This window comes from Narcine bancroftii, chromosome 5 (genome assembly GCF_036971445.1).
Source record: "Narcine bancroftii isolate sNarBan1 chromosome 5, sNarBan1.hap1, whole genome shotgun sequence".
NCBI classification, from domain to species: Eukaryota; Metazoa; Chordata; class Chondrichthyes; order Torpediniformes; family Narcinidae; genus Narcine; species Narcine bancroftii.
The window spans coordinates 16,535,914-16,551,814 of NC_091473.1; the positions used below are offsets into that span (position 1 = coordinate 16,535,914).

General features: G+C 41.5%; 1 protein-coding gene across 1 annotated transcript in view; it reads right to left on the reverse strand.

Annotated features, from left to right (window-relative positions):
* Positions 1-3,431: 3,431 nt before the first annotated feature.
* Positions 3,432-15,901, reverse strand: part of mbd4 (methyl-CpG binding domain protein 4) — a 70,035-nt gene continuing 57,565 nt past the window's right edge. The window contains exons 9-10 of the mRNA XM_069936894.1: positions 14,629-14,744; positions 3,432-5,105 (exon numbers count right to left, since the gene is read on the reverse strand). Of these exons, the coding sequence (XP_069792995.1) occupies positions 14,667-14,744 (78 nt within the window). The 3' untranslated portion in view covers positions 3,432-5,105; positions 14,629-14,666. The remainder of the gene's footprint in view (positions 5,106-14,628; positions 14,745-15,901) is intronic.

Below are 15,901 nucleotides of genomic sequence, written 5' to 3' on the forward strand. Positions count from 1 at the left end.
ATTTCGAGAGAGTTCGTGCCGTCTCCTCATGGACGGGAAGACCAATCATCAGTGACGCTGTGGGGGCGGGTAGGAAAACTAGCTCCCGTACCAGCTTCTAGATATGGCACCCAATCTTGCTTCATTCCCAAGGAACTCAGAGATTGTGGGTATGTTTTTGTCTGAAGGGGTGGTCATGGATCACCCCTACAAACACCTTATGAAGGACCATATATAGGAGGGTATGGCGTAGGGAGAAGACGTGGGAAGACATCTCCCCTTGGCCAAACTACTCAAAACACGTTTTAAAAATATTTTTAGAAACTTTTGATTATACTGTTGAAGTACCTTATAAGCAGCCATGAAGAAAACCTTGCAATTGGAGCCTCCGGACTCAATTTCTTCTCATTTCCGTCCACACCACCAGTCCTCTGGTAGGATTCATACTACACCGGCGACAACTTCACGCATTGCCCGACGTCGACCTCCTCCCGATCAAGATGAGCATGTGTGTTACACCCGGTTTGGCCCAGGCTGCGGGGGGACGTGACCTTCCTCTGACAAGTGATCTTGGACTGATTGGGGGGGGGGGTGGTGGGGGGGAAGTTCGTACCCATAGTCGGGTAGAAGCGACATCGGTATCGATGGAGTAGGAAGAGGTGGACATCATTGGACTGTAAGAAGAGGAAGAACAAGCTACAGAGGATAACTATACAGTCATATATAAGGGTAGGCCCATGGTGAAACAGACTTTAAAGTTTAAGTTTGATCCTCACCATTCAGAGTCAACTTTATCTATTGATTTTTCCAAGCAGATGGAGAACTTGGCTATTCAAATGAGTCAAAGGTTTTCAGTTATGAAGGAACAGTTTGCTGATAAGAAGGGGGAAATACCTTCTAGTAAATTGGATGTGGCAAAATATCTGAAAGTGGTGGACAAAGTTCAGGATAAATTTAAGAAGAATTTATTGATTGTAAAGATGATGTGGATCAATGTAAATAAAGCATGGGGCAGATGGAGGATTTATTTACTGGCTGGGAAATTCAGAAAAGTGACATTGAAGAAGATTGATGCCTTGGAGCAGGGGTGTCAAACTCAAATTCACGGAGGGCCAAAATTAAAAACTTGGACTAAGTCGAGGGCCGAACTAAATATTTATTGAAAATTTTCAACATCTGCATGTTTTCTCTTCTTTCAACATATGTAATGTTAAACTTTAGGATATAACTTTAGGAGGATAATGTTACAGGTCAGGAGTAGGTAGCTCAAGTTCACCCTTTGCTTGACCTGAGGGAAACATATTTGGTCCCTGTGGAGATGTAGTCAGCATTCACAGGCTGTGTCCATTTTGGCCTGCATCAGGACTCAGCATTTCCTGCTCACTCCTCAGGCTCTAGGCCTCTATTCACCCTCGATCCACCATCCCTCTACCTGACCAGCCCTTTACCCAACCTCTACTCACCCCTCACTCCACCTCTATGCACCCCATCCTATACACGCCCCTCTACTGCCTCTCCCCTCAACCTGTTCCTCCCTCTACCCATCTCTCACCCTCTAATCACCCCTCCCTTACTCGCCCTGCCCCTCCCCTTTTACCTCTTCCCTATCCACCCCTCCTTCTACTCATCCCTCCCTCTAACTGCCCCTCACACCACCATAACTTCCCCAGCCCATTACTCCTCACCTACACTCTCTGCCCACCCCTGCTTACCCACCCACTCAGGCCCAGCATGCTGCTGATCAGCCTTTGCGGACAGCCACCATCTCTCTTCACATGCAGGGCAGAACCAGCCGTCCCTGGGGTCCGCGCGGGTGCAAGTGCTGAAGGCCGTGGCGACCGGGAGAAGTGCGCTCGCGCTGTGGAAGGGCCATCCGGTGCCAGTCACGTGGGGCTCGCGCTGCCCGGGGGCCGTGCGCAGCCTGCCATGCCCATCGCGCCGACAGGAAATCACAGGCGCTCGCCAATCCGCTACACCGCTCGACAGATGGGAGAAGTGACTGGTTGTGCGGGGAGCCTTCCAACTGGCTTGCCGGCTGATGACATCGACAGACTTCTCGTGTTACAATTTCTCGTGTTACAATGGGGAAGGATGTGCAATGAAATGATCTTGCGGGCCAAATATAATTATATCGCGGGCCAAATTTGGCCCACGGGCCAGAGTTTGACATGTGTACCTTGGAGAATCAAAGTCGGAGAAATAATGTTTGTCTTCTGGAAGATTTTGAAGGTCCAGACCCAGTTCAGTTCTTTCAGAAGTGGATTCCTGAAGTTTGCTGTCTGTTCACCCTGTTTATGCCTCTCATAATCTTATATACCTCTGTAAAGTCACCTCGCATCCTTGATCTCTCCAAAGAGAAAAGCTCTAGATTGGTCAACCTTGATTTATATGTCATGTTCTCCAATCCAGGCAATATTCTGGTAAATCTCTGGACCCACTCTAGATTCCACATCCTTCCTATATAATGAGGGAACCAGAGCTGAACATGATACTCCCGGTGTAGTCTAATCAGAGTTTTATGGAGCTGCAACATTACCTTATGGCTCTTGAACTCAATCCCCCAATCGATGAAGGCCAAAATATCATACGCCTTCTTAACCACCCTATCAACTGTGTGGCATCTTTGAGGGATCTATGGAATTAGACTCCAAGATCTGTTTGTTCCTCCATGCTGCTAAGAATTATGCTATTAACCATGTTCTCTGCCTTCACTTTCAACGTTCCAAAATGCATTACTTCACATTTTTCTAAATCAAACATTATCAACCACTTCTTCACCCAACTATGCTTCCTTTCTAAATCTGCTGTAAACTACGACAGCTGACACAATCTCCTACCTTTGCGCCAAACTTACCTAGCCCTCTACTTCTTCATCCAAGTCATTTAGTAAAAATCACAAAGAACTGGGGTTCCAGAACAGATCCCTGGAGGACACCACTAGTCACCAACCTCCGGTCAGAGAACTTTCCATATACTGCTACCCCATGCTTTTTGCAGGCATGCAAATGAGCCTACCATGGGGGACCTTGTCAAACATCTAACCAAAATCTATATACACCACATCCACTGCTTTACCATGTTTTATCTCTCTCCCTTTTTCATAATAATGGTGTGAGGTGCCTTAAAAATATGTATTCTGTTAAAAGCAAATTATGAGCTACTGTTGAGGTCAGTTCAGCTTTCTTTCACACATGAATTTTTTTAAGATGCTTGCTCAAGGGTTGAGTTGATCGCAACATGAGGAAGACTGAAAGTGAACTATTCAGGGAGAAAGCAACCCTGTATTTCCTTAAGCAAGACACTGAAGGATCATGAAATTCTCAGGGCAAGGAAGTGCAAAACAGAGTGAATCAATGTCAAATCAGCTGCAGAAAGAGAGGTGAGGAAGAAGATTTTACTTTATCTGAATTCACAAGCAAAGTAATACAGAAACTGGAAAAATTTTAAAAAACTAGAATTTTTAAAAATTGAGTGGCAGTAATGAACACTTTATATAATTAAAAAGAATGCTTCATATTGTGACAATCTGGAATTTGTTTTCGTGACTATGTTGAATGCGCTTCAATGGTCAGGCAGGGAACAAAATACAATTGGAGCTCAGTTAAGGACTTTTAACCTATTGGTTCCATGCCTGAAAATATAGTACTTTTTCCGCAAATGTGGCAGTGATAACCATTAGCATTACCATATTTCAAGAGAAAACTGGTCTAATTTGTCAACATCCCAGATAATAAGATGCAGCTCAAGGAACCAAACTTGAAGCTTGCATTCAAATTCAATACCAGGGTTCAAATTTAGTTTTCCTATTTATTTTGTGGTTGTTTTGCGAACAGACCAGTTGACGTACATCTTCCAAGGCAGCAAGAGTTACAGATGGAGGGAAGTGGATGGCTGTGATGGAGTTCATAGTGGGGAAGGGATGTGTCATGGTCTTGAGTCACTTTCACAATCCTCTGAATTTTCTTGTGGTCTTAGGAGGAGCAGTTCCCATCCTATGCAGTGATAAACTCTGACAGGATGATTTCAATGTTGCACCTGAGAAGTTGTTAAGAGATGCAGATGACATGTCAAATTTCCTCAGGTTTCTATGGAATTAGTACTGGCTATTGCATCGAAGTGGGTTGAAAAAATCTTTCAAAGAAGTCACACTATCAGCGTTAATGGTTTTTGTAGTGATACGATCACATTTTGTGTTGGTTAAACAAATCAGTTGATGCTGACGTCTTGGGCCTGAGCCTTTGGTCCTGAGCCCTTGGTCAATAATGTTGAAAATCAGGCAGATGCTGATCACATTGATGTTTCAGGCTGAGGCATTGCATCAGGGCAGAGTAAAAGTAATGTTGTCTACACCAGCCATTCTCAACAGGGGCTATACAGACCTCTAGCAATCACAGCACATTTAAGTGGAGGGAAGGAGGGGCATGGAAAGAGAAGGGTAAATAAAAACTAGCCAACATCTCCAAATGGAATCAAAATGGTGGCAATCCAGAGTTTGGGGTGCTCAAGAATGAGGGACATAAAAGTATGATTAGATTGAAATCTGGTGCTTTATATTAGATTGAAATTATTACACAAGCTTACAAACTTGGGGCTGCAGCCCATTCACTCCTCGAGTAGACTTTATCATTTAATAAGATCAAAGCCTATCTGAATATTACTCCCATCTAACCAGGTCACTTTTCAAACCCCACCCCAGCTCATAAAGAAACCAATGATCCACTTAAAAATATTCAAAGGCAGTGCCCCTTGTTTTTAACCAGATCCCCTAGTTCAGGATTCACCAAGAGAAAATATATTCACCACATCTACCACTGTAGACCCTCAGGTACTTAGCATGCCAACAAGGAACAAATTAACTATCAGTTCTTTATCTTTATTCAACACTTGAACAAATATAAAATTTAAAAAGCGCGTTTCTAGTCCACATAATGACAAATTCTAAAGAGGCACAATTGCAAGGTTTCAAACCCCAACTCACTACCATCGTTTGGAAACTATACATGCCTGTAAAAACCTCTGGCTTCAGACTGCAGATGGCATCGAGTGGCATTCCAGCACTTGTCCGCAGATTCTACATGTCAAAAACATTCCATGTTACAGGACTTGTCATGGTGTGGGGTGAAATTCTGCAACAGAGGAAGAACAAAAGTATTCAGCTGGAAGAGTTTGCCGATAACTTACCCCAAAACTGCACCATGAAGTACAGGAGTGCACAAGGACCCTGACATTTCCTATCTGACAACCTCAAGAGGAAGGAGCAAGCTTGACCAACATTGAAGAGAGTGACCACCCACAACAACCACATCAAAATTAATGAGTACACAAATACGATAACGAGCTACATGGGCAAGTGTATTGAAGATATCAGTGATCAAATGCTGCATAGCCAGGGCAAATCAAAACTCATAGCTGGATGTTGAGGTTCGTGCATTACTCAGACCTCGTGGCGCTGCTTTCAGATCTGGAGACAAGATGGCGTTAAGATCAGCAAGAGCTGAACTCTACTGTGCAATCAGGAAAGCAAAGCATGGGTGCACATCGATGCGCAGCTTCAGCCACACGAGACGCTTGTGGTAGGGTATTCAAATCATAACTATAAGTAGCCATATGGGTCAGTGACGATGCCTCCCTTCTACGCACGGTTTGTTGAGGAAAAAACAAGGTGACATCAAGAAAGCCTCATTTCTCCTAAAAAGAGCAGGGACCCTACATCGCTGTGTCTAAGTTGAGCAAGATTCTACCCAGGGTGAACCCTGCATTCAGGACCAGATAACATACTTTGTGAGGTGCTGAAGGTCTGCATGTCCCAGCTGACCTAGGTCATATAGACAAATACAAAATACAGCAATCCAATGTCTCCATAGATTTCAACGCAGGCACCATGAGATGCCCAACAAAGTGATGGTAACTGGACTAAATGACTACTGCTCAATGACATTGACGATCATGAAGTGCTTTGAGTACCTGGTGATTTAACAGATCAAAGCACACATTCCAGAGACATTGGACCTGTTCCAATTGGCCTACCTTTCAAACTGGTCTACAACTTTGACCCTCCATTTCATCCTGACGCACTTAGAGGATGATGCCTCAAACACCTGGCTTTTGTTCATCGACTTCAGCTCGATGTCCAACACAATCATACCTCAGATAAACTGTCCTTGGTGGGACTCAACACCTGTCTCTGAAACTGGATTTTGAACTTCTTGACGTAAAAATCAGTCTGTCCAGGTTGGCAGCAGAACCTCAAGTACCATCACACTAAGCACCATTCCACCTCAAGGTAGTGTGCTCAGCCTGCTACTGGTCACACAGCTGACTCATGACTGCACGGCCAGATTCAGTTCCAACAGAATCATCAAGTTTGGAGATGATATAGGAGAAGATGGCCTCAAGAGCAACAATGATGAGGAGTCATGTGATGGAGTAGTGGCCGGTAGGAGAATACCAGCCCTCTCCATAAAAGAAGAAAGAGAGTGAAGAAAATACAAAGTTCAAGAAACACAAAACATAACAAATAAAAGATAAAGTTGTGGAGAATAGAAAGAAAATGGCACCCAAAAAGGAAAAAGTAAAAACGGGGAAAAAAAAGAAGACGCCACAAGAGAAAGGAGAAGGTCTTCCCTGCATTAAGAAAAAGGGAGACGTCGTGGAGAAAAGAGCCCGTTCCCCAAGGTTGGTGACGATCCCGCAGTCGCGACCTCCCGACTGCTGGTCTGCAAAAATGGCTTTCTGAGCCAAACAGAAGTGCGCAATGCGCACACTAAGGAAAAAGAGAACACCGACGGGAGGGGAGCCCAGCTGTGGAGTGAGCAAACACAGCGCGACCAGATGAGGGATGCCCGACATCAGGGCTCCCAGCTGGAAGAAGAGGAAAGCGACAGGAAAGGGAGTGATAGGAAAGAAGAACAGCAACAGGAGGCCCAACAGCAAGAAGCCAAGCAAGAAGAAGCCCAGCAAAGTGAGGCAAGCAACTCAACAAGAAAGTCAGAAGAGACACAGATACAAGGAAGTGAAGTAGAAGATACAAACACAGGTGCAGACACAGAAGAAAAGACCAAGCTCTGCACAGAGGAATAGAACGTAAAATAGATGGACAGTATATATATTTTAAAAATTTTCAAGAACAAATGAGAGCATTAAAAGAATGGTTGACATTAGAATTTAGTGAAATGAAAAGAAAAATGAAAAGTACAGAAGAAAAAGTGAGTAGAATAGAGCTGGTCATGACATAAATAGGAAAAAGATTAGAAAATGTGGAAGAACAAGAAATGGCTGTAGAAATGGAAGTGAATGACTTAAGAAGAAAATTGGAAGACAGTGACAAAAAAGTTAAAGAGCCACAAGAGATGTTAGCTCAGAAGATTGATATAATGGAAAACTATAGTAGGCGAAACAACATAAAGATAATGGGCTTAAAGGAAGATGAAGAAGGCACAAATATGAAAGAATTTATAAAAGAATGGATTCCAAAGGTCCTGGGAATGCCAGAAATGCAGGAAGGAATGGAAATAGAAAGGGCACACAGAACACTAGCCCCGAAACCACAGACACAACAAAATCCAAGATCCGTTTTAGTAAAATTTCTGAGATACATGACAAGAGAAAATATACTGGAGAGGGCAAGGAATAAAATTAGTGAAGACAAAAAAACCATTAGAATACAAGGGGTCAAAAAATATTTATTTTACCCAGGCATAAGTTTTGAACTCTTAAAGAAGAGGAAGGAGTTTAATACAGGAAAATCGATCCTATGGAAAAAAGGCTATAAATTTATGTTAAGATATCCAGCTGTTCTTAAAATATTTATCCCAGGGGAGCAAAACAGACTGTTCTCGGATCTGGAGGAAGCATAAGAATTTGCAGAACGCCTGCAGGACAGAAGGAGAGATGAAGAGATGTAGCAAGAATGAAGAACAACGACAAAATACATATAAAGCTGTAAAAAATAATGTACAAGTAAGAACTAAAGAAGAGAAAGAAAAGGGAAGAAAGGAAGTAAGGGGGAAAAAAAGAGGGTGAGCTTTGTTATATGTGAAGATAAAAGTCTTTTCTGGAGGGGGTTGGGTGGGAGAGAATAACAGTCACTGCAAAATCAGTTGACGCTTGAGAGCGGGTTCGCAATCCAAATGGAGAGGTGAGTTGTGGTTGCCCGACAAGGGGCAACTCAGAGAGGGGAGGGGACATTTGCAGTTAAGGGAATTTTAGATGTGGGAGTTGTTGAAGTATTTTATGTTTTAAGTGTTGTCATACATTCAGTTCAAAAAGGGAAAACTGAGAGATGAAAATGGGGAAAAGGGGGATGGTGGTGGTGAGGAAGCGGAAATGAGGTGTAAACAGAATACAAGATGACTATGTTGAACTATATGACTATAAATATTAATGGAATACATAACCAAATTAAACAAAAAAGGCTATTAAATTTCCTGAAAAAAGAAAAAATAGACATAGCATTTGTGCAGGAAACGGATCTAACTGAAGTGGAACATTATAAATTAAGGAGAGACTGGGTTGGGCACGTAGCGACAGCATCATATAATTCAAAAGCCAGAGATATAGCTATATTAATAAATAAAAATGTACCAATCAAAATAGAGGAGGAAATAATAGATCCAGCAGGGTGGTATGTAATGATAAAATGTCAGATATATTCAGAACTTTGGAATTTGATCAATATATATGCACCTAATGAAGAAGATCAAAACTTTATGCAAGATATTTTTTTAAAGATATGTAGATACCCAGGGGAATATATTGATAGGAGGGGATTTTAACCTTAATCTGGATCCAATGTTGGATAAAACTGAACAAAAGACGAGCAAAAAGAATAAAGTGGCCAAATTTATGGTTAAATCAATGCAGGAGATGAAACTTATGGATATATGGAGGAGGCAGCACCCAAGGAAGAAGGAATACTCATATTATTCGAGTAGGCATAAAACATACTCAAGGATTGATGTGTTTTTGTTGTCGGCCCATATTCAAGGGAGAGTTAGGAAAACTGAATATAAAGCTAGATTGCTATCTGATCACTCACCCCTGTTATTAGCAATAGAAGTGGAGGACATCCCACCAAGAACATATAGAGGGAGATTAAACTCCATGCTACTTAAAAGAGAAGAACTTAGAGAATTTATTGAATGCCAAATTAAAATGTACTTTGAAATAAATATGGAATCAGTGAAAGACAAATTTATATTATGGGATGCAATGAAAGCCTTCATTAGAGGGCAGATAATAAGTTATGTAACTAAGATGAAAAAGGACAACAATCGGGAAATAGAGCAGTTGGAAAGGGAAATAGTAAGTACAGAGAAAGAACTAGCAACAAGGGACGACATAACAAAAAGAGAATTGGACAAAAACTAAAATACGAAGCATTACAAACATATAAGGTGGAGAAGAACATAATGAAAATAAAGCAAAAGGATTATGAGCTAGGAGAAAAAACATACAAAATATTAGCCTGGCAACTTAAAACAGAACAAGCTAAAAGAACTGTATTGGCATCAAGGAAAAAGGACAAACAAATTACATATAATCCAATGGAAATTAATGAGAACTTTAAGGAATTTTATGAACAATTATACCAAACTGAGAACGAGGGGAAATATGACAAATTAGAAGAGTTTTTAGCTAAAATTGAACTGCCGAAATTGTAAGAAGAGGAGTAAAACAAGCTGATAAATCCATTTGAAATAGAGGAAGTACAGGATATATTAAAAAAAGCTGCCAAACAATAAAACGCCTGGAGAGGATGGATTCCCAATAGAGTTCTATAAAACATTTAAAGAGTTATTAATTCCTCCTCTCCTGGAAGTAATGAACCAGATAGAAGAAACACAAAACTTGCCAGATTCATGTAAGACAGCAATAATTACAGTAATACCAAAGACAGGGAATGATCCACTAACACCAGCATCATATAGACCAATATCTCTACTTAATTCAGATTATAAGATAATAGCAAAATTATTAGCAGATTGGCCGACTGTGTACCAAAAATAGTAAAACAAGATCAAACTGGATTTATTAAGAAAAGACGAACAGCAGATAATGTCTGTAAATTTATTAATTTAATTTATGCAGTTCAAGGAAATAAGATGCCAACAGTGGCTGTTGTTTTAGACACAGAAAAAGCCTTTGACAGGGTAGAATGGAATTATTTATTCAAAGTATTCCAAAGGTTCAATCTACCAGGAAACTATATTAATTGGATTAAAGCATCATATAATGGACTATTAGCGAAGGTGACAGTAAATGGATATGTATCGAACCAATTTAAATTAAGTAGGTCAACTAGGCAGGGATGTCCACTATCTCCCTCACTGTTCGCTTTAGCAATAGAACCATTGGCAGAACTGATAAGAACAGAAAATAAAAGGGATAAAAATAAAGGAGAAGGAGTATAAAATTATTTTATTTGCAGATGACATCATAGTATACTTAACAGAACTAGAAATATCAATAAAAGAACTACAAAAGAAATTGAAGGAATATGGAGAAATATCGGGGTACAAGATCAACGCAAATAAAAGTGAAGCGATGCCAATGAGTAATGCAGATTATACAGAATTTAAAAAAAGAATCACCATTTAAATGGCAAACACAAGCAATCTGATCCCTCGGTATTAAATGTCAAACTGCATGAGTTTTTCAAGCTTTGTTGGGACCAAGGAAAACTGCCTCAGGACCTTTGTGATGCCACCATCATCACCCTGTACAAAAACAAAGGCGAGAAATCAGACTGCTTAAACTACAGGGGAATCACGCTGCTCTCCATTGCAGGCAAAATCTTCGCTAGGATTCTCCTAAATAGAATAATACCTAGTGTCGCCGAGTATATTCTCCCAGAATCACAGTGCGGCTTTTGCGCAAACAGAGGAACTACTGACATGGTCTTTGCCCTCAGACAGCTCCAAGAAAAGTGCAGAGAACAAAACAAAGGACTCTACATCACCTTTGTTGACCTCACCAAAGCCTTCGACACCGTGAGCAGGAAAGGGCTTTGGCAAATACTAGAGCGCATCGGATGCCCCCCAAAGTTCCTCAACATGGTTATCCAACTGCACGAAAACCAACAAGGTCGGGTCAGATACAGAAATGAGCTCTCTGAACCCTTCTCCATTAACAATGGCGTGAAGCAAGGCTGTGTTCTCGCACCAACCCTCTTTTCAATCTTCTTCAGCATGATGCTGAACCAAGCCATGAAAGACCTCAACAATGAAGACGCTGTTTACATCCGGTACCGCACGGATGGCAGTCTCTTCAATCTGAGGCGCCTGCAAGCTCACACCAAGACACAAGAGAAACTTGTCCGTGAACTACTCTTTGCAGACGATGCCGCTTTAGTTGCCCATTCAGAGCCAGCTCATCAGCGCTTGACGTCCTGTTTTGCGGAAACTGCCAAAATGTTTGGCCTGGAAGTCAGCCTGAAGAAAACTGAGGTCCTCCATCAGCCAGCTCCCCACCATGACTACCAGCCCCTCCACATCTCCATCGGGCACACAAAACTCAAAACGGTCAACCAGTTTACCTATCTCGGCTGCACCAGTTCATCGGATGCAAGGATCGACAACGAGATAGACAACAGACTCGCCAAGGCAAATAGCACCTTTGGAAAACTACACAAAAGAGTCTGGAAAAACAACCAACTGAAAAACCTCACAAAGATAAGCGTATAGAGAGCCGTTGTCATACCCACACTCCTGTTCGGCTCAGAATCATGGGTCCTCTACCGGCATCACCTACGGCTCCTAGAACGCTTCCACCAGCGTTGTCTCCTCTCCATCATCAACATTCATTGGAGCGCTTTCATCCCTAACGTTGAAGTACTCGAGATGGCAGAGGTCGACAGCATCGAATCCACGCTGCTGAAGATCCAGCTGCGCTGGGTGGGTCACGTCTCCAGAATGGAGGACCATCGCCTTCCCAAGATCGTGTTATATGGCAAGCTCTCCACTGGCCACCGTGACAGAGGTGCACCAAAGGTACAAGGACTGCCTAAAGAAATCTCTTGGTGCCTGCCACATTGACCACCGCCAGTGGGCTGATATCGCCTCAAACCGTGCATCTTAGCGCCTCACAGTTTGGCGGGCAGCAACCTCCTTTGAAGAAGACGGCAGAGCCCACCTCACTGACAAAAGGCAAAGGAGGAAAAACCCAACACCCAACCCCAACCAACCAATTTTCCCCTGCAACCGCTGCAACCGTGTCTACCTGTCTCGCATCGGACTTGTCAGCCACAAACGAGCCTGCAGCTGACGTGGACATTTTCCCCCTCCATAATTCTTCATCCGCGAAGCCAAGCCAAAGAAGAAGAATTTAAGCCACCTGTACAAATTAAACTATCAGCCATTAATGAAGAAATTACAGGAAGACTTAGAACATTGGAAAGAATTACCACTAACATTGATAGGGAGGCAAATTGCATTAAAATGAATGTCTTCCCAAGGATGCAATAATTATTTCAATCGTTACCAATTCCCTTAACATAGAAATTCTTCAATGAACTAAAGAGAATAATAAGGAAATTCTTATGGAAAGGGGGGAAACAGAGGATAGTGTAAAATAAATTAACAGAGTGGTAAAACCAAGGTGGTTTGCAGTTACCAAACTTTAAAAATTATTATAGAGCAGCACAATTAAGGTATTTATCAGATTTTTATCAGACAAGGGAAAAACCAGATTGGACTAAGATAGAGGTAGATAAAATAGGGGAGAAGGTACCAGAACATATACTTTATAAGTGCGATGAAAAGCTGGTGCAATATAAAAGCTCACCAGTACTGCATCATTTACTCAATATATGGAAGAAGATTCACTTAGAAAGGAAATTGTTTATTGGGAAATAATTTATTAACATTTGAACAAATGAAATACAAATATTTGCATACCATCAACTGAAAGCCTACTTAAAGGATAAATTGGGAAAGAGACCTAGATTACCAGAAGGAAACAGCTTTGAATATATGATTACAGAAACAATGATAATAAAAAGATTTATGATTTATTAAGGCAAAGGAGGAAAAACCCAACACCCAACCCCAACCAACCAATTTTCCCCTGCAACCGTGTCTGCCTGTCCCGCATCGGACTTGTCAGCCACAAACGAGCCTGCAGCTGACGTGGACTTTTTACCCCCTCCATAAATCTTCGTCCGCGAAGCCAAGCCAAAGAAAGAAGAGAACAACAGTACATGCAATTTGGGCATGTGAGAAAGTGAAAAAGTTTTGGGAAGATCTAAATCAGGTATTAAATAAAATCACAAAAAGCAACATACCAAAAAATCCAGAGATCTTTCTTCTAAGTAATATAAGAAATAAAGAATTAGGTCTCAAACTGGATGAAGCACAAAAAATGATTTATTATGTTCGCCTTAGCTGTAGCAAAAAAATGTACATTGTCAACTTGGAAATCAGAAGAGAGCCTGAGAGTAGAGCAATGGTACATAGAAATGAATAAAAGTATTCTATTGGAAAAAATAACATATAATTTAAAAAATAAAGTCACATTATTTGAACAAATTTGGGAACCGAACATGGAACATAACAGAGAGGGCTTGCCTCGGACCCCCTAAAATGATAAAATTATAAGAAGACAAAATGACTTGATCCAGTGTGTAAAAGTAGATGACACAATTTTCTTGTTTATTTTCATTGTGTGATGACATTGTTTAATGGGTTTACTGTATTTTACATGTTGAATGTTTAATGGGTTTGGAGGGGGGTGGGAAGGGGGGGGAGGGAAGGTGGGGGGGGGAGGGGAGAAAATGCCACTGTGTATATTTAAGAGGGAAATGTTTGAATGTGTTTTGATTGATATGATTTAGTGTGAAAAATTTTAAAAATTCAAAAAAAGAGCAACAACGATGAGTCATTACAGAGAGGAGGTTGAAAGGCTCATAAAATGATGTGAGAACAACAACCTGAGTCCCAATGTGGACAAGATAAAGGAGATGCCTGTGGACTTCAGGAGGATGAAAGTCAACCATTCTCCACTACACATTAATGCTTCTGACAGAGAGTGGAGAGCACCAAGTTCCTTGGTGTGCACACATGTGACGATCTATTCAGGACCCACAACACCAGCTCATTAGTCATGAAGGAGCAACAATGCCTACAATTCCCAAGGAGGTTGAAAAGAGCAAGGCTTTCAGCCCACATTTTGACATTTCACAGGAGCACAATTGAGTGTCCTGTCTGGCTGCATCATTGTGCACTATGGTAGCTGCAACACATCATACTGGAAATCTATAAATTAATTAAAATAGTTGAGAAGATCACTGGGGACTCCTTTTCCTCTGTAGACAGCATTTCCTGGGAGCACTGTCTAAATGGGGCTCAAGCAGAATCGATGGAGGAAGCCCTCTGCTAAAATATTATTATTAATAACAGATATTCTTATCAGATCCAAAGACAAGCCATTTCTATCCTTGCGTTGTACATTAAAAAATTTATCCTACTTGGCAGTTAAAACTGCAGTTGGAGCGGCATATCATATGACGTTGTCCAATGACTGCAGTATCTTTATCCACCATTTGGGGGAGTGAAGTACCGTCTCTGCTCTGCTCATGTGTTGTTGCAAGGGGAGTGTGGGCTTGTTTCACACTGGAGTTATCAGAAGAACATTTGTTTCAAAGCCACACACCATTTAAGAGTTTGCCATGTCGCCAGGTTAACACCTCCCTAGGATAGGCCCAGCATCTCTTGGTTCTCCCACAGCCACTCCCAGTATTGGTTGAGTTTGTGATCTCGAGGTTGGACCTGGCAAATAAAAATAGAAAATATCAGTGGGAATGGAACATGCTATTGAAGATCACCACAGCTCCCCGTCCCAAGTTCCTCTGATATATTTTAGACACAAAGGCAGAGGAAGAACTGCTGCTTTCAGTCACCTCTGAATCCAAACAGAGCATCTGTGTGTTCTGCAAGGTGTCTCAAATTATAGAAAAAAAATGACCCAACTGGAGGCCATTTGGCCCATCTATGCAAGGGCTACCAATGCAATCTTACTTTCTATCCAACCAGTGGTTAGAATCCCTCAACCGTGGTTTCTCGTGGACACCACCATCAAGTACTGTTGAACATGGAGTGGTCCTTGCTTCTGTTGCCCTTTCAGATAGCAGATTTCAGGCTCCCATTGCCCTCTGGGTCAAAAGACTTTCCCATTTCCTTCTCATCCAGTAATCATTTTACACCTATTCCCCTGGTTAATGACATATCCTTGCTGTGGGAAATAGGACCTTCCACATTTTACCCCATCAAGGCCCCCTCATAACTTTATAAAATACCTCTTCCATAGAACCATAGGAGATGACACCACAGAAATGAGCCCTCAGCGCCTCTAGTCTATGCTGAACTATTTTTCTGCCTAATCCAGTTGAACTGCACCCAGACCATCGCCCTCCATACCTCTCCCATCCATGTTACTGTCCAAATTTTTCTTAAATTTTGAAATGGAACCCACATACACCACTTCAGCTGCTCGCTCGTTCCACACTCTCATCACACTCTGCATGAAGAAGTTCCCTTTAAATTTTTCCTCATTCACCCTTAAACCTGTTTTTAATCTCACCTAATTTCACTGGAAAAATCTGCTTGTATATATCCATATTCATCAAATTCTATGTTCAAATTTATTGTCAGAGTACATGCATGAAATCACATACAACCCTGAGATTCTTTTTCCTGCAGGCTGGGCAAAATTTCTACTTATTGGTAACTAAACTGTACTCAAAAAGAAAAGGTACATATATAAGAGAAAAATGTAAACAAAGAAACAAATATAACAAAATAACTGCAAATACAAAAAAAACATGCAAAGTCTTTAAATTTGGGCAGCACTGTTGGCGTAGCAGTTAGCGCAACGCCTTTACAGTGCCTGCGATCGGGTCCAGGGCTTGAATCTTGCACTTTCTGTA